This window comes from Lepus europaeus, chromosome 12, assembly GCF_033115175.1.
Source record: "Lepus europaeus isolate LE1 chromosome 12, mLepTim1.pri, whole genome shotgun sequence".
Lineage (NCBI taxonomy): Eukaryota > Metazoa > Chordata > Mammalia > Lagomorpha > Leporidae > Lepus > Lepus europaeus.
In genome coordinates, this window is record NC_084838.1 from 47,567,715 (window position 1) to 47,592,221 (window position 24,507).

At 41.4% G+C, this 24,507-nt stretch overlaps 1 protein-coding gene across 3 annotated transcripts in view; it reads right to left on the bottom strand.

Moving 5' to 3' along the window:
• Positions 1-24,507, bottom strand: part of TEK (TEK receptor tyrosine kinase) — a 128,531-nt gene that overhangs the window by 21,332 nt on the left and 82,692 nt on the right. For all 3 annotated transcript variants that reach the window (XM_062208122.1, XM_062208121.1, XM_062208120.1), the window contains 5 exons: positions 24,036-24,187; positions 22,335-22,479; positions 12,422-12,583; positions 10,564-10,698; positions 3,464-3,751 (listed from right to left, as the gene is read on the bottom strand). In XM_062208122.1, coding sequence (XP_062064106.1) covers positions 3,464-3,751; positions 10,564-10,698; positions 12,422-12,583; positions 22,335-22,479; positions 24,036-24,187 — 882 coding nt within the window. The remainder of the gene's footprint in view (positions 1-3,463; positions 3,752-10,563; positions 10,699-12,421; positions 12,584-22,334; positions 22,480-24,035; positions 24,188-24,507) is intronic.

A 24,507-nucleotide genomic window follows, 5' to 3' on the forward strand; every position in this document is an offset into this window, starting at 1 on the left:
AAAAAGCAGCAGTGACTTACAGACATCTGCTAGAATAATGAATATAATTTTGGGGCTAAAAATCAAATTTACATCTACCAATGGATCCATCTTCTGCCTGAAAGGAGATACCTTTGGAGATAGCCCAGTGCACCCTCCAGTTTAGAGTCAGCAGATCTAGGCTGCTGACTGGATCGACCTATGTTTTATCTGTTCCTTAGATGAGTCCAACATGGATTCTGAAACACTTTAGGAAACACTAGCCAGACCTGAACACAGTTTAGAAATGGGATGGCATTGCTCAAAGAATCTCTCCAAGAACAAAACTTGCTTTAAATCAGTTGGTTTTCAACTCCAAGAGACAAATGGGTGATACTGTGTTGGAGGGAGGACTGAAATGCGACTTAGAATCTTAACCCCCATGACTTAGTAGCTGTGTAAAACTGGGCAAGTTACTCTCCTATACACTCAGCCTCATCATCTGTTATATTTGAGGATAATTCTTATTCTACTCTCCTTATTGTCATTTTAAGGGTCAAATATTCTACAGGTAAATGTCTTAAACACTAAACATTATAAACATAATTTTTCACATGTTTGGAGCTATATGCCAAATCTAATTCATTCCACGTCTTCACTTAGACTAGATGGAATTACTGCTTTATAAAAGTAAATGCTTTATAACTAGAAGCATTAATTTTAGTTCTGAACAATATATGCAAGATCAGTTCATGATAATACATAATTCTAAATATATCAGTTAAAACTCAAGTGTTCTCATTCATATAATCCTTGCCCTAATATCCTGACCCTGGAGGAACCAAATCCTACACTGACAATCTCAGCTCCCTACCTCTACTCCCAGAATGAACTCCCATCAAATTCCACATTCACTCAATGCAGCACTTTCAGTGACAAATTTTAAGAAAGGTAATATTTACATAGAATAGCAAACGAACACCTGAGGTAATTATTAAAAAGAGAACAGTAATTCATCCCATAATTAAAGACACTTCAGAAACCTATAGTTACTTTAAATAGGCTGGAAATGCTACAAGCGGAGAACAGAACACTCAGAAATAGATGCAAAATCAATACAAGAATTTGACAGATACAGAAAGCATCACAAGTCACTAGGCAGCCTATTCACTTGGTGGCATTGGGATCATTGGCTTGACATATGTATTTTTTTCTTATTTTTTAAAAGATTTATTTATTTAAAGTCAAAATTACACAGAGAGAAGGAGGGAGGGAGGGAGGGAGGGAGGGAGGGAGGGAGGGAGAGAGAGAGAGAGAGAGAGATGGATATATAGAGAGAAGCAGGGGGAGGGAGGGAGAGAGAGGTCTCCCATCTGATGGTTCACTCCCCAATTGGCCAAAATGACTGGAGCTGTGCTGATCCAAAGCCAGGAGCTAGTAGGAGCTTCCTCCAGGTATCCCACATGGGTGGAGGGCCCAAGGAGTTGGGCCATCCTCCACCACTTTCCCAGGCAACAGCAGAGAGGTGGGTCGGAAGAGGAGCAGCCAGGACTAGAACTGGTGCCCATATGGGATGCTGGCACCTCAGGCCAGGGCATTAACCTGCTGTGCCACAGTGCTGGCCCTGGCTTGAAATATGTACATAAAATTAGAAATAATCAAATACCATACCCAAAATAACAGTATTTACTTAAAGACTTAACTATGTAAAACAAAACACTAAAACAACTAGAATAAATAGAAAATATACTTACGACTTTGATAGGAAATAACTCAAAAACACAAAAAACTACAAACTCTAAAGGTAGATATTGACAGGTCTGATTGTACCAAGATGCAAAATGTCTCTGGGGTCAGATACACCACAAACAAGGTTATACATTTGCAAGGCAAGTAACAAAATTAGTACCCAGATTACATAAGCAATTTTTATAAATCAGTAAGAAAACCTACAACAAATGGGTAAAGTATTTCAACAAGTGTATGAGTACTGAGGGAAAAAAAGGAAATCCAAATGACCAATAAGCATAAGAGGCTCAACTTTGCTGTTAAAAATGAAACACATTTTTTGCTCTGAGATTGGCAAGAGTGCAAAGGTCTGACTATCAAGTGATAGATACAGGACAAGGACATAGATAGAGATGGGCATAGGGGAAACAGTGCTTTACTACACTCCTGGACATGGTACACATTGAGTAGCCACTTCAGAGGGAAATAACTTGTGGACATATTCCATAGAAAAGCCCTCAACTCTGTACATAGAGACATGTACAAGGACGACTACTATATTTTTGTTCATGTTAGTAAAAAAAAAATGAATACCTTAAATGTCCATCGAAAAGGGAATAAATGTCATGCTATATTCATAAGAAAATACTATGCAGAAGTTTAATGATGTACATCAATCAGATCTAAATAAACATGCATAAAATATTTATTCAAAAGAATGATATGTACTCATATGTATACCTATATGTCCATATACATTAAAATTATACACTAGTGAATGGAAAGATACATAAACTCATAATCTGGTCGTCTCTGGGGAGAAGGGAATAGAAACGGAGCTGAGGTGATGGTCACGGGTGACTTTGATACACCCGTTTTCCCTTTCACAGGTCAAGAAAATGGCCCAGTCCTGGCTGTTGTGGCCCTTTGGAGAGTAAACCAGCAGACAGAATGTGGATTCTCCACTGCCCCCCCCCGCAAAAAAACAAACAAACAAACCTCCGCCTTTCAAATAAATCTTGAAAAAACTCGCCATAAACTGACAGAACAGTTCCAACACTCAGGAGTCACTTATACAATCTAGAGGGGCTGGAAAACCTGAGCCTGTTCCCACACCTTTCTCTAAGGAGGCTGGGAACCAACTTTGGGCGTTGGCAAGAGATCCTGACAGTAGTGGTAGCTGGTGTGGCCAGCATTTTCTCCTCTTTCCAAGGGCTTCAAAGTATGTAGGTGCAGTACTCATTTTACTACTGCAAATAAATCCAAAAAGACCTAATTTTAAGTGACACTCTGAAGCAAATAAAAGCATGATATCTTGAAAGACAAGTCATTTTATTGCTCTCCAACATATACATTAACTTCAAGAATTGTCTGCTATGAACGGTTTTCAAGCAAACTTATTTGTCTTTTAAGATTAGGAAAGACTCCCCCTCCCCTGCCGTACTTAAATCAGCATAGTGTGCATAAAGATTTATGATAATCCTTAAAAACTGTCCTAGAGGCTTATTAACCAAGTCCTAGAAAACCTTACTCATGTTACTGACTTAATAAACAAGCAAAAGTACATTTTTCAGTCTTACCTGAATCATTGCCAATTCAAACGCAGCTCTCTTATACATTGAGGAGATTAAAATGATTAAGAGGGGAGGGGCAGTAGTTAGCCACCACTCACAACTTCCCACCTTCCATGATTTCTAAGGAGCAGTCTTGAAGCTAAGTCCCAGTGGCAGTGGCCAAGTGCAGTTCAGGTGAGGCTGGGGCAGCACAAGTTACTTACTGTCGCTAAGGGTCCAGGCAGTGAGATCTTCACTCCATTCCCCCTGGGCCTTAGTGTTGACTCTGGCTCGGACCACATACTGCTCCCGAGGGTGTAAATTGTTAAGCAGCACTGAAGTCAAGTTGCCTGGCACTTTAATATTCTGCTGATCACTTTTTATTTGCACAGATCTCCTCTCCACTTCAACGTAAAAGTCATCCTCAGAGCTTGGAAATATTGGTTGCCAGGTCAGATTTAGAGTGGTCTGACTTTTGGGTAGGAGGATGAGACCTTGTGGAGGAGGGAGTCCTAGGAAAAATAAGAAAAGTCAGTGTCTTTACATGGAGTGGAGGCAATGGTGGCCCAAAGAACAGCTTTAGAGAAGAGGCTTGGCCTTTACTATAAAACACAACTCAACATGCTGTAAAAGAAACATGCGCTAGCAGCCATAAAGTACACTTTCCCATATCAAAATATCAATTATTAAAATAGATCTAATATGCTATTTGAGCACAACAGGAGCACAACCCCCTTGGAGAGTAACTTGGAACTATTTTTTCAAAAGCCCTAGAAATGATCATATAGTTTGGCCCTAATATCTGACTATATAGGATTTATCCTATAGAGAAACACCAAAGGAAGAGAAAAAAGACAAGGACATGAAGTTGTTCCTTATATCATTATTTGTAGAGATTCCAAGATGGCTAAATAGGGAAAAGATGTGCTGCTTTTGACAAGGGGAAGACAGAAGAAAAGCAGTGGAAGTGCACTCCCAGGGGAGAGTTGGAGCGAAGTTCGCAGTAGAAATTCTACAGAAGAAGAGGGATGCTGTGGACCAGCATGGAAAGCGCAGATCTAGCAGGGACACCGGCCATGGCCCCGTAGCCAAGGACTGGAGACACCAGCTCCGGAGAGCAAGGCGAGAGCAGACTGCGCCAGCCCATGTCACTGGTGATACTGCCTGAGGGAGAATCTCGTGGACCACAGCGAGTCCAGCCTAAAGCCCGAGCAGGGAGCAGAGTACCCACCTAACCCAGTGAAGAAAAAGCACAATTCTTTCTCCTCATGCCCCCACAAGGGCGCCTTGCAACCAGCACGGAGAAGGCACCATCTTGACGCCAGCAGAGGCAGCAGTGGCTCTTGTATGCAAACCGGGGCATTTTGCCACAGGGTAAAATTTCCCACTGACTTTGAGTCTGACTGGAGGGTTGACGGGGAGGTAGGCATCCAGTTAGGATTGTGAGGTGCTCCCTTCCTCACAACCTATCACAGGCTCCAGGGCTCAAACTGCCAAGGTGCAGCACCCACAGCCACAGCTCTGGGAACATCACTGCTCTCTCTGTGACGGGCAGGCTTGCAGAGCTGAGAGCCAATGCTCTGCACCCCTGACCAGAAGCCGTGCGTGCTGTGACTGTGGGAATCCTGTGGCTGCATGATAGGGCGTGCGGTGCAGCTGGGTCTGAGCAATCACTGCGTCTGGTGTCAGAGGCTCAGAGATCCCCGACTGTCTGGGGAGGGTCATTGCAGAGGGTTTGGTGCTCACACTGAAGACTGCACAGATCCTTTGTGTGGTTCATGCACTTGCGTGGGTGAGGGTTCTACCCACTGAGGCCTATCTCAGGGCATTAATCACCTTGGAAGGGAAGAGGCTAATAGGTGTGATCGTACCCTCCCCCCTGCAGATAATAGAAGACATCCAACCCGGCCCACTTGGGTGTCACCCTGGATTCTCGCCCCAACCTGGACCATTGACCAGAGATCTCTGGCCCCACCCAGCACATGCCTCTGGGTATTCCCTGAAGGAGCAGACACTCCTCTAAGCCACAAAAGCATAGTTCAAAAATAAAAGCCGTCAGAGGAGAAAACAGGCAAGTGTTTCCACAAAAAAAGTGTTAAAAGAGACAATGGCATTAAATAACAATGCAGGGATCAATTCAACAGGAAGATGTGACTATAATAAATGTTTATGCACCCAATGGCAGGGTGCCTATTTAAAACAAATGTTAAGGGATCTAAAGGGAGACACAGACTCCAATACAATAGTAATGGGGGACTTCAAAACCCCACTTTCATCAATGGACAGGTCAACTAGACAGAAAATAAAGAAATAAGAGAGCTAATCCACATTATGGACCAAATGGACCTAAGAGGTATCCAGAGAACATTTCATCCCACAGTTGAAGAATACATGTCCTTTTTATTAGTACATGGAAACTTCTCTAAGACAGACCAGACCATATGCTAAGGACATAAAGTGAGTTCAAGAACATTTTTTAAAAATTGAAATCATTCTGTGTATCTTTTCTGATCACAATGGAATGAAGCTAGAAATTAACAAGTTCTCTAGAAAATATGCAAATACATGGAGACTGAACAACATGCTCCTGAATGAACAGTGGCTCATAGAAGAATCAAAAAATTCCCAGAAATGAATGAAGATGACAATACAACATATCAAAGCTTATGGGATATAGCAAAAGCAGTGGTAAGAAGGGGAGGTTACAGGAATTGGTGCCTACATCAAGAAATTGAAAACGCTGCAAGTAAATGATCTAACAATGCATCTCAAGGACCTAGAAAAACAAGAAGAAACCTAACCCAAAAATAGGTGGAAAGAAACAACAGAGAACAAACAAAACAAAATTGAAATGAAAAAAGTACCAATGATAAGTGAAATGAGAGCTAGTTTTTTAAATAAAATAAAATTGATACTCCATTGGCCCAACTAACCAAAAGAAAAGATGATTCAAATCCATAAAATCTGAGATGAAAAAGGAGATGTAACAATGGGCACCACAGAAATAGAATCATTAGAAATTACAACAACTATATGACAACAAATTGGAAAATCAAGAACGGACAGATTCCTAGACACAATCTACCAATTTTGTGGCAGGAAGACACAGAAAATCTAAACAGACCAATAACCCAGATGGAGATTGAATCAGTAATGAATTCCCTCCTAAGAAATAAAAGCCCAGGACTGGATGGCTTCACTACTGAATTCAACCAGAATTTTAAAGAACAAATTCCAATTCTTAAACTATTCAAAACAATTGAAAGAGGGGTAATCCTCCCAAACTCCTTCTATGAGGCTAGCAACTCCTTAATTCCAAAACCAAAAAAAGATAAAAGATACAACAAATAAAGAGAACTAGAGACCAATGTCATTGATGAATCTAGATAAAAAATTCTCAGCAAAATATTAGCTAATTTAATCTAACAATACAACAGAAAGATCATTCACCCAGACCAAGTGGGATTTATCTATCCCTGATGTGCAGTGATGGTTCAACATGCACAAATCAAGAACTGTGATACATCAGAATTCACAAATTGAAGAATAAAAACCATGTAATCATATCAATAGATTCAGAGAAAGCATTTGATCAAGTACAGCATCTTTTCCTGATTTTTTTTTTTTAAAAAGCTTTAAGCAAATTGGGTGTAGAAGGAACATTCTTCAACACAACAAGGCAAAATACAAAAATTCATGGCCTATTAATTGGGGAAAAGTTGGAAGCATTTCCACTAAGACCCAGAACCAATCAAGGATGACCTCTTTCATCACTGTAATTCAATACAGTTCTGGAAGTTTTAGCCAAAGTCACTAGTCAAGAAAAAGAAAGCAAAGGGATACAAAATGGAAAAGGGAAGTCAATTATCTCTGTTCACAGGTGGCAATATTCTGTATATAGGGGAACCAAAAGAATCCATTATGATACCAGTGGCACTCATAAGTATGTTTGGTAAAGTTGCAGGATATAAAATCAACACACAAAAATCAATAGCCTTTATATACAGACAATGCCATGACTGAGAAAGATACCCTAATCCACTGTTGGTGGAAACGTAAACTAGTACAGCCATTCTGGAAATCTGAAAATAGATCTACAATATGACCCATCCATCCCACTCCTGGGATGTTACCCAAACAAAATGAAATCAGCATATAAAAAGTTATTTGTATCCCCACATTTATTTCAGCTCAATTCACATCTACTACTGAGTGGTCTCAGAGTAGTGAGAACCAGCAATTGGCGGGGCATTTTGCTTGGCACTGTGCTGAAGCTCTTATTGATTCTTTCTCTCTAACCTTTGCAAATATATTCACTAATCTCTAAAGTTTAAGTTCTGTGAGTGTGTGTCACAAGTCAGGCCATCACTTGGGATGCCCGCATCCCACATCACAGTGCCTGGGTTTGAGTCCCATCTCTGGCTCCAGTCCAGCCTCCTGCTACTGAGCACCCTGGGAGACAGCAGAGGATGGGTCCCTGCCACCCATGCAGGAGACCTGGATTCAGTTCCTGGCTTCAGGTTTCATCAGTCTGATCTCTCTCTCTGTGGCTGTGCCTTTTAAATAAACAAAAAGAAAGAAAGTTTGAGTTCTAAAATAAGCCGCCCAACATGGTCCGACAGGCTTACACAGCAACAACGTAGAATGCGGAGTTGACATTTTATGGAATACCAGTAAATCCCCTAAGCCTGTGCCTGGTAGAAGGAATCAATCAGTGGCCATTTCCCTCTTCCTTCCCTTCAGGGACGTGACAACCTTTCACTCCTCCCTGCATGTCCCTTTCTGAAATGGCTTCAGAATGTGTTTTCTTCCCTCCCCTCCTGGACTCCTTGGCTTTCAACACCTCAATCAACACCCAAACAGTGCAACTGCCAGAAGAATCAAAAAACGACGATCAGCAAAATTCACATGATGGGAAAAGAAAAGCCTTCAGGAGCTGCCTACCCTCCCACCCCTGAGAACTTCTTTGAAATGTTCCAGGAGACCTCTAAATACATCCTGGCTGGAACATACTCTAAGGGCTGTAGACAGCGCCACGTGGCTCTGGGTTTTATGCTCTGTTCCATAAATACTTTCCATTTGAGTCAGATGATGACCTTCCCTTTTGATTCATCAACACTGACCTAAGAGACAATTAACTACCATTTGCCTTTCAGCAGCAACCTAATGACAGATCGGAGGCCCCTTTGATGAGGAGAGCCCTTCTTCCTCCGATTCATATATGGTTTCTGGTTTTACCTTTCAGAGTCACAACCTGATGTGTTCCCAGGAAGCAATTTCTTACCTGTGCAAGGCTTCCAAGCAGTCCCAGAGTAGTTTTTGAGTCCCATTTGGTTCTTTAAAGATGCCACTGGTCAGATGAAACTAGGTAGTGTGTGTGTGTGTGTGTGTGTGTGTCAGGGGAAGGGTGTCTCAGCTAGAGCACACAGTCCCTGAAGATCAAGAGCTCGATGTTCATCCTGGTTTCCTCACTAATGTATTCCATATCTCTCCCTCAGTAAATGGACTACAAAATAGGAAGAAGTTATGAACTGGAATGAGGAAATCATACTTTTGAGCTTCTGGATAAAACTAATAGAGAAATAGGACATGGAGTCTGAAGTCAGAGGGATGCATCATGTCAAGAGCCTCAGGCGATCACTGACATCATACATCAGAGGGTTAATTGTTAAATTAACAACAGGAGTCACTGTGTGCCAACTCCCCATGCAGGACCTCTGTCCTCAAGGAGTTATGAGAGTTAACTGTAAAACTAGTTCTCAGTTGTTTGTGTGTGTGTGTGTGCACGCATGCAAACTGTGGAACTCTTTAGTACAGAGTTGGTCATCTGTGTACAAAGTTAATTGAAAATGAATCTTAATGGAGAATGGGACTGGGAAGGGGAGAGAGAGGAGAGGGGGGTAGGAGTGTGGGAGGGAAGACAGGAATGGTGGGGAGAGTAACTATATTCCTAAAGTTGTTCTTATGAAATTTGTATTCCTTAAAAAAATTAAAAAATAGTGATGCATCAGTTAGTGACGACTCAGACTACCTTCCATGTATAAAAAGAGGTAGATAATTCTTACCCTCCAAGGTAGTGTGAATTAAATATATGAACCACAGGTTCTAAGTTATATAATTGATAATTTATATTTATTGAATAAATTTACTATAACTAATTTACTAGTTGCCTAATACAAGGCTGGAAGAAAAGCTGTTGAAAGTTTAACAAAACTATAAAATAAATGAGTCTAAAATATATATATATATATATATATATATATATATATATATATATATAGACTTGAAACTATAAAGCACTGGCCAAGAGACAGTAACAGAACGATTATATACAGTGAACAAATCAAAGAGCCAGCAAAGAGCTTTACAAAGGATCACTCTGATATTTCAGAGGCGGATTCGTGAGAACAGAAAGCTGGAGCCCAGGTCAGCATCAAGTAGACTTCACAAATTCAAGTGTTCTTCAGTTAAACACAGAAGGCCAACAGATACTGAATAGCACTGATAAGTCAAGAAACATTGCTACCTATGTTATCTAGGACATGTGGACCTAGGGCCAATAGTTCAAGCATCACTTGGGAACCCACTAGAAATGCAAATTTTAACTCTCCAGCCCTACCTCCACTCCAAACCTACTCAATCAGAAACTCAGGGGGAGGGGACCAGCCATCTGACATAACAAACTCTCCAGATGATTCTGATGGATGCTAGAGTTTGGGAACCATTGATTTAGAAGCACGGAGGTAAATATTACAAGACAGAGCCTCAGGAGATACAAGTGGCTGCCTATAGCAAGCAGGACTGGGAGGTAAGGGGACTGCTATTCTTTAGATGAAAGCCTTTCATTCTATTTGATGTTTTAACCATGTACATGCATTACTTTGAAAAACTAGAACTTGTTTTTGAAAATAAACACACTGGGATTTCTGAAGCCTGTATGTGCCAGGAGCCAGGCCTGGACCCTTAAGAAGGAAACAGGAAGTCGGTGGTCAAATACAGGAGCCAAGGCTCAGCACAGTTGCTGCTGAGTAAACCGTGAGCCCAAGGGATGTCCCTGCCTTCCTGAAGGCTCATCTGCTTCCTTCTCTGTCCCTGTGGCTGGCTACAGATCCCCTCCCCCGGGGACACAGATCAGGAGTCCAGCCCAAATAAAGGAAAAGCTTGGCTCACAGTCTCTAGCCTTCCTGTCACTTTCCCACCCATTCAAAAGCAAACTCCTTCCACCTCCATCCCCACCCACCCACTCACCCACCACCTCGCCCTTCCTGGTCTTCCTTCCTCTTTCCCCTTCCTCCCCCTCCCACCCAGGCCGGCTTGAACTGACCGATAGAGGCTGTGGTGAAGCGTCTCACGGGTCCGGGATGCCCTTCTCCGCCCTCTCCACGACGGATCAGCTGCACACAGAGCTCGTATTCTGTTCGTGGTTCCAGGTAGTTGAGTGTAACGATCTCATTTGTCACTGAGAAGAGGGAAAGTTCAGGAAACCTCAGTTGGCATTCTTGTACATTCTTTTTTTTTTTTTTTTAATTTTGGTACATTGCAATAACAGCTACCCTGGTTGAAAACAATGGAAACTATTCTTAGGTATTAAAAATTGGTGTCTTAGTGAAAGAGAGTGACAGTTTCATCTTTAAGTCTTGGTCATTCCTAATCTAAGGAAAATTAAGATGTTTCCAGATTATATAATGTACACCTCTTTTCCATTTACAGATTTTGGCTCTAGTGCTTTTGTCTTTTAATTTGTAGAATCAAAAACACACAAGTCTTCTACCATATGGAGTACCATGTTTGGGGGGGCAAATTCAATTAAAATCATATAACTGTTTTTTGTTTTCAAGTATATACACGGATTGCAGCCAAGCTATCAAGAGAAACAGACGCTTTGAGGCTTTGCTTACTGTGACCGGATCACTGATCTGTAGTGGCCATATCATGGCAATGAAGGGCTCTGAAGTCTTTAAAACCATTCCTGTAAACAAATGGTATGTGCTTTTCTCCTTTGCACCATTGTGTTTCTCCATGGATATTGCCAGTGTAAATTTGTGTCCTATCATATGATAAATTCCTAGTCAACAAGAAAAGATTCTGTGGTGTGTAACAGTTCTCAGCAGACTCCTTTGTGGATGGCCTCTTCTAGAGAAAGATGGTGGGCTATGATCACCACGTGATGAAAAACACCATCACTATTGATACTGGAAATAGCACTCTTACACCCCTGGGATTCCGAATTCTGGCTGAGTCTACAATGGCATGTGAAGAGCTCAGCAATAATACCATGACTTTACTCAACAGTAGTCAGCTACTGTTATTAAGCCCATTTTCTTTTTTTTTTGGAAACTTTCTCAATTATCTGCATAGAATGGGTAGAGTGCGCTTTTTAGGAAATCATAGGCAGAGGGAGATGGAAGTATTGAAGGAGGGATACATGTTATCTACAAGCATGATAGTAGCAGGTCTCTGCAAGATGGCCCAATTGAAGCAGAATGGTCAATGGATAATGTTTGTTTTATTTTTAAAAGTATGATTCTTATGCAAAAAACTGAACTAGAATTTGTGATTCAACATAATTTTAACATTTTGCTATTTTTAATTATTATATTTTTTTCCTTCAGGAAGTCAGGATAGAGGCTCTCCTTGCCCACACTCCCTCCTCCCGAGTCTCATATGCACAGCCCAAACTATCCAGGTTCAAAATCCTTTAAATATCTGTGTGTCAGGAGTCTGTAAGATAAGGCAAAACATGAAATGAGAAAAATAAATAACTCGATAAGTACAACAATCACTCAGGATTTAAGCAGATTATGTCTTCTTCCTTTCCAGTAGGTCCCAGAATTCTCAGTTACCATATTCTAGTTATAAACAATCACCTTTCACCATGACCAAGCTGGATGGAGTAACTCAAAAACAGGACTGGAGATCCAGAGGCACATAGAAAGGAAATACTGGTATAGATGGCAACTCATGATGCAAGTTGGTTTTGTGTCTGAAGTACACAAAGTTAGCCCCAGAACTCAGAGGGCCTCCTGCATTTGCTCCCGGATACACTTAAATGTAATTCTCTGACAGCCACCCTACCTGGGGTGGAAGGTTAGGGCAGAGAGACAGGAATTTCTATCTTTGGGGAAATTGTTTTTCTTCTGGTACCACATTCACAGCTGGGAACTTTGTTGTCCAAACCTTACCTTGAATATGACGCCAAGCTTCATAATCATTAACAGGTTTGTACAGAAGCTTCTTGGATTTAATGGGTCCATCCCCAAAATAAGGCTCAGAGCTGATGTTGATGACTGCAAAGTTATGTCCAGTGTCGATCACGTTTGGGGCATTCAGAGGCTTTGGAAGAACTAAATAAAAGTTCAGCAGTCAGATTAGTCCTTAGACAGTGGGGCTCTATTTTGCTATGTGAGCGTAGAATATGATTACTTCACATATCCCAGTGAGTCCTCTTAGAGTGCTCTGCTCAGATTCCAAGTAGTCACTCGCTCTCTGAGCTCTGCGCCTTGCTCACGCTATTCTAACCCATTATCCAATCTACGTGCTTCCTTAAAACAGGAACACTTCTCTGCTTAAAACTTTCCATGGATTCTTACTACATAGAGGATTAATTCCTGAAATGTGTACCATGACCTGCCAGGCTTTGCATGACAGAACCCCCGCCTGTTCTCAGTCCGCTGTTTCCCTGCCCCAAACAGCAATCCTACCAACCTTTCAGTTTCATCCAACTCGCAAAACACAGAGCTCCTCTCTGTTATAGGTTCTGTGTTGATGCTGTTTCTCTGCAAGGAATGCTCTGCCTCTCATTACCCTCTTGCTTGTCATTCAACCTCTAGCTCCGATGTGAATTTTCACATGGGGATTTCTCAGAACCTCAGTTGGGCTCAAGCACCATAAACTTTCATAGAACTTCTATTTGTCCTTTGTTCTAATTTCCAGAGATCATTATTAGGTTCAGGTGACTTAAGACCATGTATACACTCATTCACTCTTTCCCACATGTCTTCATTTTAAAATAACACAAATTCATTATTTTATAGATATGGTGGTCAGGGGCGAGACAGTGGTCTCACTGAGCTGAAATCGAGGTGTCAGTAAGGTTGTGTTTTTGTCCTCAGCCAGTGTCCTTGCTCCTTACAGCTTCTAGATACTGCCTTGAGGCCCCTTGCTCTACCTTCCAAGTCAACAGTAGCAACAGTCTCTAACCTTCCTTCCGCTAAGGTATCTCTGATAATAGTCAGGAAAGGCCCTCAGCTTATAAAGATTCATGACTGCAGTGGTCCACATGGATGGTCTAGAATTATCTTCCCATCTTAAAGGCCATTTTCAGTAAGGGTGAAAATTGGTTCGGGGCATGGGGTGGGATGAAAGACATCTTAGATATTGCAATGATTTGTAACCTTTCAATAGTGTACTGCATAAACAGACATATAGTACATATGTGATATTAAAATTATATGGTGAGTTGGGTGTTTGGCATAGTGGTTAAGTCACTGCTTGAGATGCCCACATCCCTCAGAGTGCCTAGTTCAAGTTCCAGCTACTCCATTTCTTTTTTTTTTTTTTTTTTTTTTTTTTTTAACTTTTATTTAATGAATATAAATTTCCAGTGTACAGCTTATGGATTACAATGGCTTCCCCCCCCCCATAACTTCCCTCCCACCCGCAACCCTCCCCTCTCCCGCTCCCTCTCCCCTTCCATTTGCATCAAGATTCATTTTCAATTCTCTTTATATACAGAAGATCAATTTAGTATAAAGATTTCAACAGTTTGCACCCACATAGAAACACAAAGTGAAACATACTGTTTGAGTACTAGTTATAGCATTAAATCACAATGTACAGCACATTAAGGACAGAGATCCCACATGAGGAGCAAGTGCACAGTGACTCCTGTTGTTGACCCAACAAATTGACACTCTAGTTTATGGCGCCAGTAACCATCCTAGGCTGTCGTCATGAGTTGCCAAGGCTATGGAAGCCTTCCAAGTTTGCCGACTCTGATCATATTTAGACAAGGTCATAAAAGACAGAGTGAGGATAGTAACCAATGATCCTAAGAGTGGCATTTACCAGGTTTGAACAATTATACAGCATTAAGTGGGGAAGAGGACCATCAGTACACACAGGTTGGGAGTAGAGCCATTGGTGGTAGAGTAGAGGTTATGATTACAAAGGAATGAGGCCAAAGTGCACTAGACAGGGCCTAGAACAAAGGACAGAGTCATTATTAGAGGAGCTAAGAAAGGTGCTGTCTAAGCTACAATTAAGTTTTCTGATTGAGAGGCAAATAGAACCTGATAGAAGGGGCTTGATAATAATCTGGTGGGCTTTAGGCCTTGTAAATTCAGAGGCCCAGACCTATCTATCTCTTCACATGGGGTATATCCTAAGGGAGGTGGGAACCTCCTAGGGGAAGGCACTCTGTTGACTTTCATTACTTGGCTGGCCTGGGAGGAGAGCTGGCCAGGTAAAGGCAGGTGGCATCTCTAACAAGAAATTTACAGTTCTGCCTGCAATGTTGCTGACCCTACTTGACCATCCCCTCAGCTGCAGTGGTCACTTTGGAAGTTGGGCTGAGTGAAGGGCTTTTCAGCTTAGAGCCAATAAGATCTGTGGCTCTGACCTGGGCATCCTTCGACTCCAGGGCAGGTCCATTTCCAGTGATCCAACTCTTGGCAGAGCTGCCAGGGCTCTTCACAAGCTGACTTCTGCTGAAGCCCAGGCTTACCACATTGAAAGCCGCTGCAGTGGACTGGCCTGTTGGGTCTCCTTGAGGGCAGATCACTGTACAGATCAGCCATTAATAGGTCTGCCACCCATTGCTTCTGATGCCGAGCTTTCTTTTCCTCCTGGTTTGTGTTAAAGCAGACCACAGGATGCAAGTCAAGGGAGTGCCCAGGTCCCATCTCTAATCTTCGGTGGCCTGAACTACAAGTCTATAGTCACAGGCATGTTCTGTAGTAGTTTTTCTAAGGTAGACAATGCCCATGAGGAAAATTATATTCTCACTTTAAAACTTTCTTTCCCTTTGGTCTGAAAGGGAGGTTTTTTCTACTTACTGTATACTTCGCTGATGGCGAAGTGAATCTAGCTATGAGATTATTATTTGAGTTCTTATTTTGGCTATGCTATTGCAGAAAAATGTTAGCCATCTCTTTTATAAGGTCTAAAGATTAAATTGTGCATCCTACAGATTCCTTCATAATAGAATTAGTTTCCTACCTTGAAGAGAATAGAGAAATGAAAGAACAAGTTGGGCTTAGAATAGAGAAATGAGGGAGCAAGTCCTAGATCGCTTGCTGACAATAGCAATATCACATGAATACTTAGCAAACCGTTTCAACCATTAGATAACAACTTAAGAAAACATTTACCAGAAGGTCCAATGCCTTCTATAAATTTTAAGAATCATGTATTTGAAAACACCTCTTAAATATCTAACATGGTGTAGTTTGTTTAGCCAGTAAACTTAAGCACAACCATCTAAAATGTTTTTAGTTTCTTTCTACCAACACGTCTAAAACATATGATACACAGATTCAGGTCCCACAAATTAAAATGTATCTTTGATTGATTTTAGCAGCTTAAATTTATGGACAATCTTATCTATAAGCCATTTAAAATAAAACTCTTAATAAAATTTCCCCATGTGGACATACAATATGTACACACATATAATATAGCATAATAGACCAATATAGCAATTTTAATAATAGCTTTTAAAATCTTTAACTCTTTTTGTAGATTGCCAAGTGATTTGAATTGCTTTTTGTTTTTAGTAACCTCAGTTAACCATACTTTCTCTCAGTTGGTACTGTTAATACATTATTGGCTTCATCTGTTTACAGAGCCATCCCAAAGTACTGAATACAATAAAAGTGGCTGGAAAAAGTCCATAGGAACCTATAGGAGGACAGCTAAACACAGAACCAACAACACTTTAGTTTTATGAGCAGCAGATCATATATAACTGTGGATGACAAAAGACTTTAAGTCGCCATGTTTAAAATTATAAACTCATCTACCAACAAGAGGCACTTGCTTACTTCACAGTATTTTTGAAAGCACCTGTAGGATTTTACAAGTATTTAACCCTTTAGGCCTCTGGGGCTTTCTCATTAAGATAACTATCATGTCTAGTAACACAAGATCATTAGACTTTTTAATTCTCAAACATTTGTATTAATAGCATTTTCCATTATAGAAACTTAAAGTCTGGTACCACATCACATCTTGACAGTCCTTCTAATATACTCCAAATAGACTGATTAGTTGGTGTCTCTATAAGATGAGAGACATAGGTCCTTCGATTTTTTCAGTTGGGCCCAAACTGGAAAAACCAAAGTCCAGGATTTACTGGAAATTTTAGAGACCAGATTGTTTGAAACTTTGATTTTTTGAATGCCTGTCAAGAATGCCATGAAGGCTCAAAATCCAAAATATCTGGTTGAAATAAGATTTCTTAAAATCATGACATAACATAGACCAAATTTGATCATTGTTACAAGGTGATTATTCAAATTTTTGAAAAAGCACATATTTAAATAACCCATAGCTCTTAATAAAAATTCAGCTGTTTTTGAACAATTAGAATTGAACAGACATCAAGAGAACATAATAGATTACTTTAACACATTGCTTTAACAGAGCATCAGAGTTTAATTCTATGTCAAAGAGAAATTGAGCTTCCTGTGATCTTTAGCTGTGAGGTTTCCTTCCTTTACCTTCTTTCATATTGGTGACCATGTTTCTGTGTTTCTGTGTGTAACACATCTTTAAGCATCTTTTGCAGGGCAGGATGAGTGGCAACAAATTCTTTCAGTTTCTGTTTGCTATGAAAAGTCTTAATTTCACCTTCATTCACAAATGAGAGCTTTGCAGGATATAGTATTCTGGGCTGGCAGTTTTTCTCTCTTAGTACCTGGGCTATGTCTCACCATTCCCTTCTAGCTTGTAGGGTTTCTGATGAGAAGTCTGCTGTGAGTCTAATTGGAGATCCTCTAAGAGTGATCTGACGTTTCTCTCTTGCACCTTTTAGGATCTTTTCTTTATGTTTCACTGTGGTGAGTTTGATTACAACATGTCGTGGTGAGGATCTCTTTTGGTCATGTTTATTAGGGGTTCTATAAGCTTCCTGTACTAAGATGCCTCTGTCCTTCTCCAAACCTGGGAAATTTTCTGCTAGTATCTCACTGAAAATGCCTTCTAATCCTTTCTCCCTCTCCATGCCTTCAGGAACTCCGAGAACCCGAATGTTGGGTTTTTTAATAGTATCCTGTAGATTCCCGACAATATTTTTTAGATTTCTAATTTCTTCTTCTTTTCTTTGGTTTGCCTGTTTCCTTTCCTGTTCTCTGTCTTCTAAGTCTGATATTCTCTCTTCTGCTTCGCCCATTATGTTTTTAAGGCTCTCTAATGTGTTTGTCATTTGATCTATTGAACTCTTCATTTCATTATGATTTCTAGTCACTATCAGAGTTTCTTGTTCCACTAGTTGTTTCATTTCATTTTGATTCCTCCTTAATATTTCACTTTCACGAGAGAGATTTTCTATCTTGTCCATTAAGGATTTCTGTAGTTCAAGAATTTGTTTTTGAGAACTTCTTAATGTTCTTATCAATTTTTTGAGATCCGCTTCTTGCATTTCTTCGATCTCATCATCTTCATAATCTTGAATTGGGGTGTCTTTTTCATTTGGGGGCGTCATAGTTTCTTCCTTGTTCTTGTTAGGTTGGTTTTTGCGTTTGTTGTTTGGCATGTTGGAGATATTTGGTTTCTTCACTGTGGTGTTTTTTCTTGTTACACTATGGCTCTATATTAAGTGGACTGTCTGCTTTCAGTGGAGCCTTAGAGGCTTGAGATGAGTGTGGACTGAGAGCTGTGTTTGGTTCCTCAGGGTTGAGGGTGTGTCAAGGATGACACTCCCAGGCTAGGCGTGGTAAATCTCTCTTTCTTTTTTTGATTTAAAAGGGAAGTAATTCCGCACAGCTGAACGTAATCGGAGGTAGTTAGCAGGCAAATGATATACCCACAGGAGCCAGAGATCGGAAGCTCTTTCCCAAGGACCACACAGGGAATCTCTGCTGCCCTCAGTGTGGGCTCCAATTCTCCTGAAATCTCCCACTGGGTTGCCAAGTTAGATGCTAATCTCCTGTTATTTCACCCCTCCCCACAGAGTCAGGTTTTTCTGCTAGGCTCAGGGCTGGTGCAGACCTGAGGTCGCCCTGCTTATGACGTATGTCCAAAATGGCGCCTGCTCTGTCTTGCTCGCCTTTGAGAGGTGAGCGGAGAGAGAGAAACTTGTGTCCGTATCAGTCACTTTTTTTATTTTTTTTCTCTCTCTTCTAGTTAGCCTGGTGAACTTTTCCCCACGGAGTTTCAAGCCTCGTTCCCTCTAGCCTCCTCTTTCCGCTTGCCCGCTGGTGTCTCGGGCTATGGAGGTTCGGCTCACCTCGCGTTCCAGTGCTGGTGCGTTGAGTCTGCCGCTGGTGTCCCGAACTTGGGCTCCCACGCTCTCCACGCAGGTCCACTGTGAATCACTAGTTCCGGAAGAGTTTCCTCTGCTGTTTCATCCCCTACTCTTCCTTGACCCTGCAGTATCTCCACTTATATTAAACTTTCTCTCCCCCCGGACTAAGTGTGCTCCCTGCCTATTCCGCCATCTTGCCGCCTCACTCCAGCTACTCCATTTCTAATCCAGCTTCCTGTTAATGTACCCTGGGAGGTAGCAGGTGATCAAGTGCTTGGGTCCCTGCCACTCATGTGGGAGACCCATGTGCAGTTCTGGGTTCCTGGCTTCAGCCTGGTACAGTGCTGGCTGTTAAGGGTATTTGGAGAGTGAAACAGCAAATAGAAGATCTCTGCTCTCTGCCTTTCAAATAAGATGAAAATAAAATTTAAAAAAATTTAAAGCCATTATTGTCAAACATCCATTCATTATAATTTAATTAAAAAAGTAAAATTTTATGGTGATGCAAGAAGTTTGGGGAAAATTTTTCTAAAAGAACTCGTCAAACCGGACTCTAAACTACACCGGAGCAAATACCATGTTAGCTTTGTTCACCAGCACCTATCAGTGCTGAGTGTCTGTCAAGTGCATTCCAGTGAGCTCCACTAGCCTGCCTTCTTAGAAATGCAAGACCATTTCCCCCCTTCCCATCAGTGTGTGCTATGTCCTGCAGTGTTTCAGGTTTCAGAGGGGACTATAATCATCATTCTACTCTTCCTCTCCGTCTCAGTATTTGACTTACTATCCTTAAGTATGACCTTGAGTCTTTGCTCCAATGTCATCTGAGGGAGGTTTAACCACCTTCTTTAAGATCACAGCCACCTCTGCAGCTACCCAGCGTTCTTCACTCTCACTTCTGATCTCAGCTGTGTCCATGGCACTCAGCATCTTAATAAACCATTTATTTATTTGTTTGCCCACTGCTTATCTCCCTTTGCGAATGTAAGCTCCCTGATGGGAACGCATTTTTCCCCTGCATTATTCATTGCTGTATTCTCAGTGCCCAGAACAGGAACAAAAACATTAGAGGCCCTCAGTAAATCCCACTGACTGAAGTAATGGAATTTAGCAAGTTGTCTCAGGTCAGGATACTGAAGTTGGTAAGAAGCTAATCAAGCTGTATCCTTGATCACGTATGTTTTAGTTAAGACCAAGTACACAGTCACTTAACTTAAAGAGGGCAGTGAGTAAATTAAGTCATGCTTCTTTTTGTTATGGCCGATCTAGAAAACTAACACATATCAATACTGTATACCATAACTCACGGATCCCTCCTCATGTTGAACATTCATTTTAGTTTGTGGCTATTAGGCATACAACTGCTCTGAACGTCCTTGAAGGATGTCTAGTTTTAAATATACGCAGTCATTTCTTTTGGATACATACCCAGGAGTAGCTGCAGGGTCATAAGGTAGGAATGTTTAGCTTTGTTACAAATTGCCAGTTTTCAAAGGTGACTGCACCAATCTGCACTGATGGTAAAGCCTTGTGTCTATTTTTAAGTACTCTCATTAAAGACTGAATAATTTCCCTAGTGGTTATTTCCATGTTTATGACCATCAGTCAATAGAACAGCAAAAAGGCTTCAGTGATTCAGGACTGGAGTTCTGCCTGTGTAGATGTTGTAAGCAGTCTTTCATTGGACTATAAATTAGAACTTGTGATTCTCTTCTACGTTGGCAACTTTTGATAAGAAAAATTTTTTGCAAGAATTTATTCAAGAGATAAGAGAAAGAGACAGAGCCCCCATTTGCTGGTTCACTTTCCAAATGTTCACAATGGCTGGGGGTCAGAGCCAGAAGCATGGAACACAATCCAGTTGTCTCACACGGATATCAGGGAGCAGACCACTTGAACTTTCACCTGCTGCCTCCTGGGGCATAAATGAACAAGAAGCAGAATGGGGAGCTGGTGTGAACCTAGATACTTCATTAAGGGGTGTAGCTGTCTTACTTGCTAAGCCCAATATCCCTGCCAACATGGTGTTTGATTTGCTGCTTATCTGCCATGGGCAGCAAGCATTCCAAGAAGCTTAAAAATATGGTCATTTGTCTTGTCTGCCTATAATTTCCTTTCTTCCAAGAACATGTAAAATGTAAGAAGTTATTGGGATTATGTGAGTGTTCTACTAAACATTGTTTTGCCTGTAATAAAAATATTCATAAGAATTCTAAGGGGTTTATATTGGTTTTCAGGGCAGAGAATCTAAATCTGAGGTTGCAATTATGCTACGCTTGCTACTGGCCTTTTGTTTTTTTTAAAGAATATGTTCTAATATCATTTCATTTATGGAAGCTACCTCTGGGGTTTCCCCAAAGATTTCTAAAGTAATGAAGTTGGCCAAATACAAACCAGCTTTTATATCTTCCTTCCTCATTTGTGGCACAAGAGACTCAGAAAGCAAAAGATGTAAGAAGGTGCTGGGTTCTGAGTCAGGAGTCACAGGTTGAAAGCTGAGGTGTAGGGGCCAGCACTGTGCCGTGGAGGGTTAAGCCTCTGTCTGTGGGGCTAGCATCCCATATGGGGGCTGGCTCCAGTCCTGGCTGCTCCACGTCTGATCCAGTGCCCTGCTAATGTACCTAGGAAATCAGCAGAAGGTGGCCCAAGTCCTTGGGCCCCTGCACCCACGTGGGAGACCCAGAAGAAGCTACTGGCTTCAAACCAACTCTTACATGAGTCTACCATGATTCTACCTTGTAGAGATGAGTCTGCTTCCTCACTGGCAAATGGTGGTAAGAATGTCTGTTGCCCAAAGTTCTCAGAGATGAAATGTGTGATGCACTTAGCCCAGTCCCTTTCCTCATTAATGTCCAACAGCTGTTATGTGTTTTATCTAAGTCTGTTCATAAATAACTTACAGATGTAAAGTTGCCTACTGTATCCATGTACACCATCCCATTTAACTTGGATTTATCTCCAGTGATTCCTTTTCCTCAAGCCACCAATATATACAGATCCACTCAGATTAAATAAGTTTGAAACATTAATTCATAGCAGAAGGTAGACCCATAACCCTAAGCATGTGAAAATCACTTGTGCTAATTTTACAGCATAGTCTGGGGTTCTTCAGATCTAGTGAATAATCCTCAAAATAGAGAGTCTACAATAATGAATAGGAAATCACAAAATGATGCTAAACTTTTTATGAAATATAGTCACTACTAGATACATTGTGCCATCCAATTTTAAGTATTTTATATGTTAAACAAGTCTGCACCATCACCCTTAAGATAAAAATACACTTAACTTACACATGAAGAAAGGCCCAGAGAGCTTAAATTCGTTTGTTCTAGGTCACATACAAAATTACCAGCTGTTAGTGACAAAAATCAAACCCAGGACTACCTGAAGTCAAAGATCACACTCAATCTCAACCTTCATGTGTCTAATTTTATTAAAGACTTGGTATCCTGGAAAATACCTCCGAGGTATTTCAGTCATTGTTTCTGTCTAGAAGCAACACATCTCCTCCAGGAAGCCATAGTCGTAGTGCACCAGGGGACAAGCTCTTCCTCTGGACACATCTACCCAGGAAGCCACAGTCACAGTGTACCAGGGGACAAGCTCTTCCTCTGGAAGAGGAAACTTACCTTTCACTGAAATATTGAAAGGCTTCTCCACCATCCCAGCCACTGTGTTAACACTGCAGACCCAAACTCCCGAGTCAAGGGGTAGGATCCGGTGGATGGTGAATATGGCTACTGAGAAATGATCCGTATGGTTGAAGTCTTTTGGCTGGAAAGGTCAAACACAAAAAGATCAAAATTTCTAGGGATACACAAACAGAAAGTTCCACAACACTGACCCCATCTCATTGTTTCACAAGAAATTTTCTAGGGAGATTAAGCAGCTAAATGCAGCGCTGCTATAATTATTGGCTTATTTCCAAAGCTATTGTAGTAACCCTGAAGGTTTATATTGGATGGTTGCCTCCTCAGATCCTGCTGTTGTATTTGTGTGTTGGAGAGTGTGGGGTAAACACTTACAAGCAAGGAATCCAGTTCCTTTTAAACTGCCCCCGTAACATCAATGCCTTTCCTGTCTAAGAGATGGCTGGGTGGGAGGACAAAGTGACTTCCTAAGTGTTTGAGGGGCTGTCAGTGGTGGTGTGGTGGGAAAAGCCAGGGCTCCAAAGATACATGGACCTCTGCCACCTGAACAGTTGTTTACTTAACTTCACCAGTTTCTGCTTTTGCACAAAGGGACAGGTAATGCTGACAAGAAGTTACATCCAGTGTGGTCAACCATTACTATGTGGTAGCTATTACTTCTATTAATTCATGAAAAAAAGCCAATAGGGTTTTTAGAAGCCGTAGACTGTCCAATGAGTTTTTTGAGTGGAATCTGGAACATTTGACATGTGGACAGTAGTATTCGGATATTCTGTATATCCTGCCCTCAACAGGTCACTGATATTTGTTGGTCAACTCTGGTCAAGTTGATATTCAGTCATATTTGAGAAAGGACAATTATTTTAAAGTGTTTATCAGATATCAGCTCCCTGAGGATCACTTGTAAGACAGAGAAATTTGGTGTGGCTGCTCTCTATGCGGCACTGAGGGTAGCTGGGAGAGAAGGGAAGCATGCTGGAAATTTAACTTGGTTCTTTTTAGCAAAACACTACTGTAGAGATACCACCCTAATCAGTGCCAAGCACCAGCAATGAGGGCAAAGTGAAGAGCAGTGGAGAACCCAAGGAATGGATTCAGACCTAAACAATTGCACGAATCAGATCAGATTCAAGACCTGGATATGTAGAATCAAGTGGATCATGCTGACCTCTCCTCTTCTGTATTTCCCTGACTTGCTGTTCTAAGAGCATGGCAGAACTAGACCAGTCCTCAAAACTCCACATCCTGGTATCATCTGGTAGCATGTGAATTTCCTGCTGATTCGTGGTCAGAACACCACTTTGAGGATATTAGGTCACTTTAGTCTTCCAAATGTGAGGAGCTAGAGGTATGGGGATATAAAGCAGCTGACACGTAGTTCTCTCCCTACACAGCTGGACTGCTCAGCAAGAGGCGCCATGCTCATCACTCAGCTCTGCTAACTCCACCGTGGTAGCAGATTCCCAATCTCATACATGGCACCAGCCGTGCCGAGAACATAAGAGACTGCGCTGATTCTGTTCTGCCTCGCAACAGGAAAATGGCATTTTTATCAAAGCTAACAGAACAGTGCCCGAGGAGGATGCGAGCCCTGAGCAGAATCCAGCCGTTAGAGGGATGGTGGCTACGCTGAAACATCTCGTGGTGTCAGGAGGGCACAGACTTTAAATGGCTTCTTACATGCAGCACTGTCCCATCTGGCTTCACCAGGGTCATTTCTTCATTAGCAGGAAGCGGCCAGCCAGAGGCTTTGCAGATGGGGTTAAATTTACCAGTGTTTACTTCTATGTGATCTGGCAAATCCTCGATCTTTGGGGTCATCCTTGGCATGCCTGAATGAAAAAAAAAAAAAAAAACAAAAACAGTGCTGTGAAATCTATAATTCAGTAGCAATGGAAATAATATAGATAACTACTTTTGCAAGTCATGTACTTGGTAAGACTTCTGCAAATATTTTGTTTTTATCATCACATAATACATTTGTGAAATGAGTGCTATCGAGGTTTCCATTTTATAGGTGAGAAGAGCAAGGCTCAGAGACCAGATTGAAGCTCAGGTCTTCAGGGATCCAGAGTCCAGACACTTCACCATAATCCCCTGCTCCCTCAGAGGGACTGGAACAGGCTCAATATAAAATGATCATCGTGGCCAC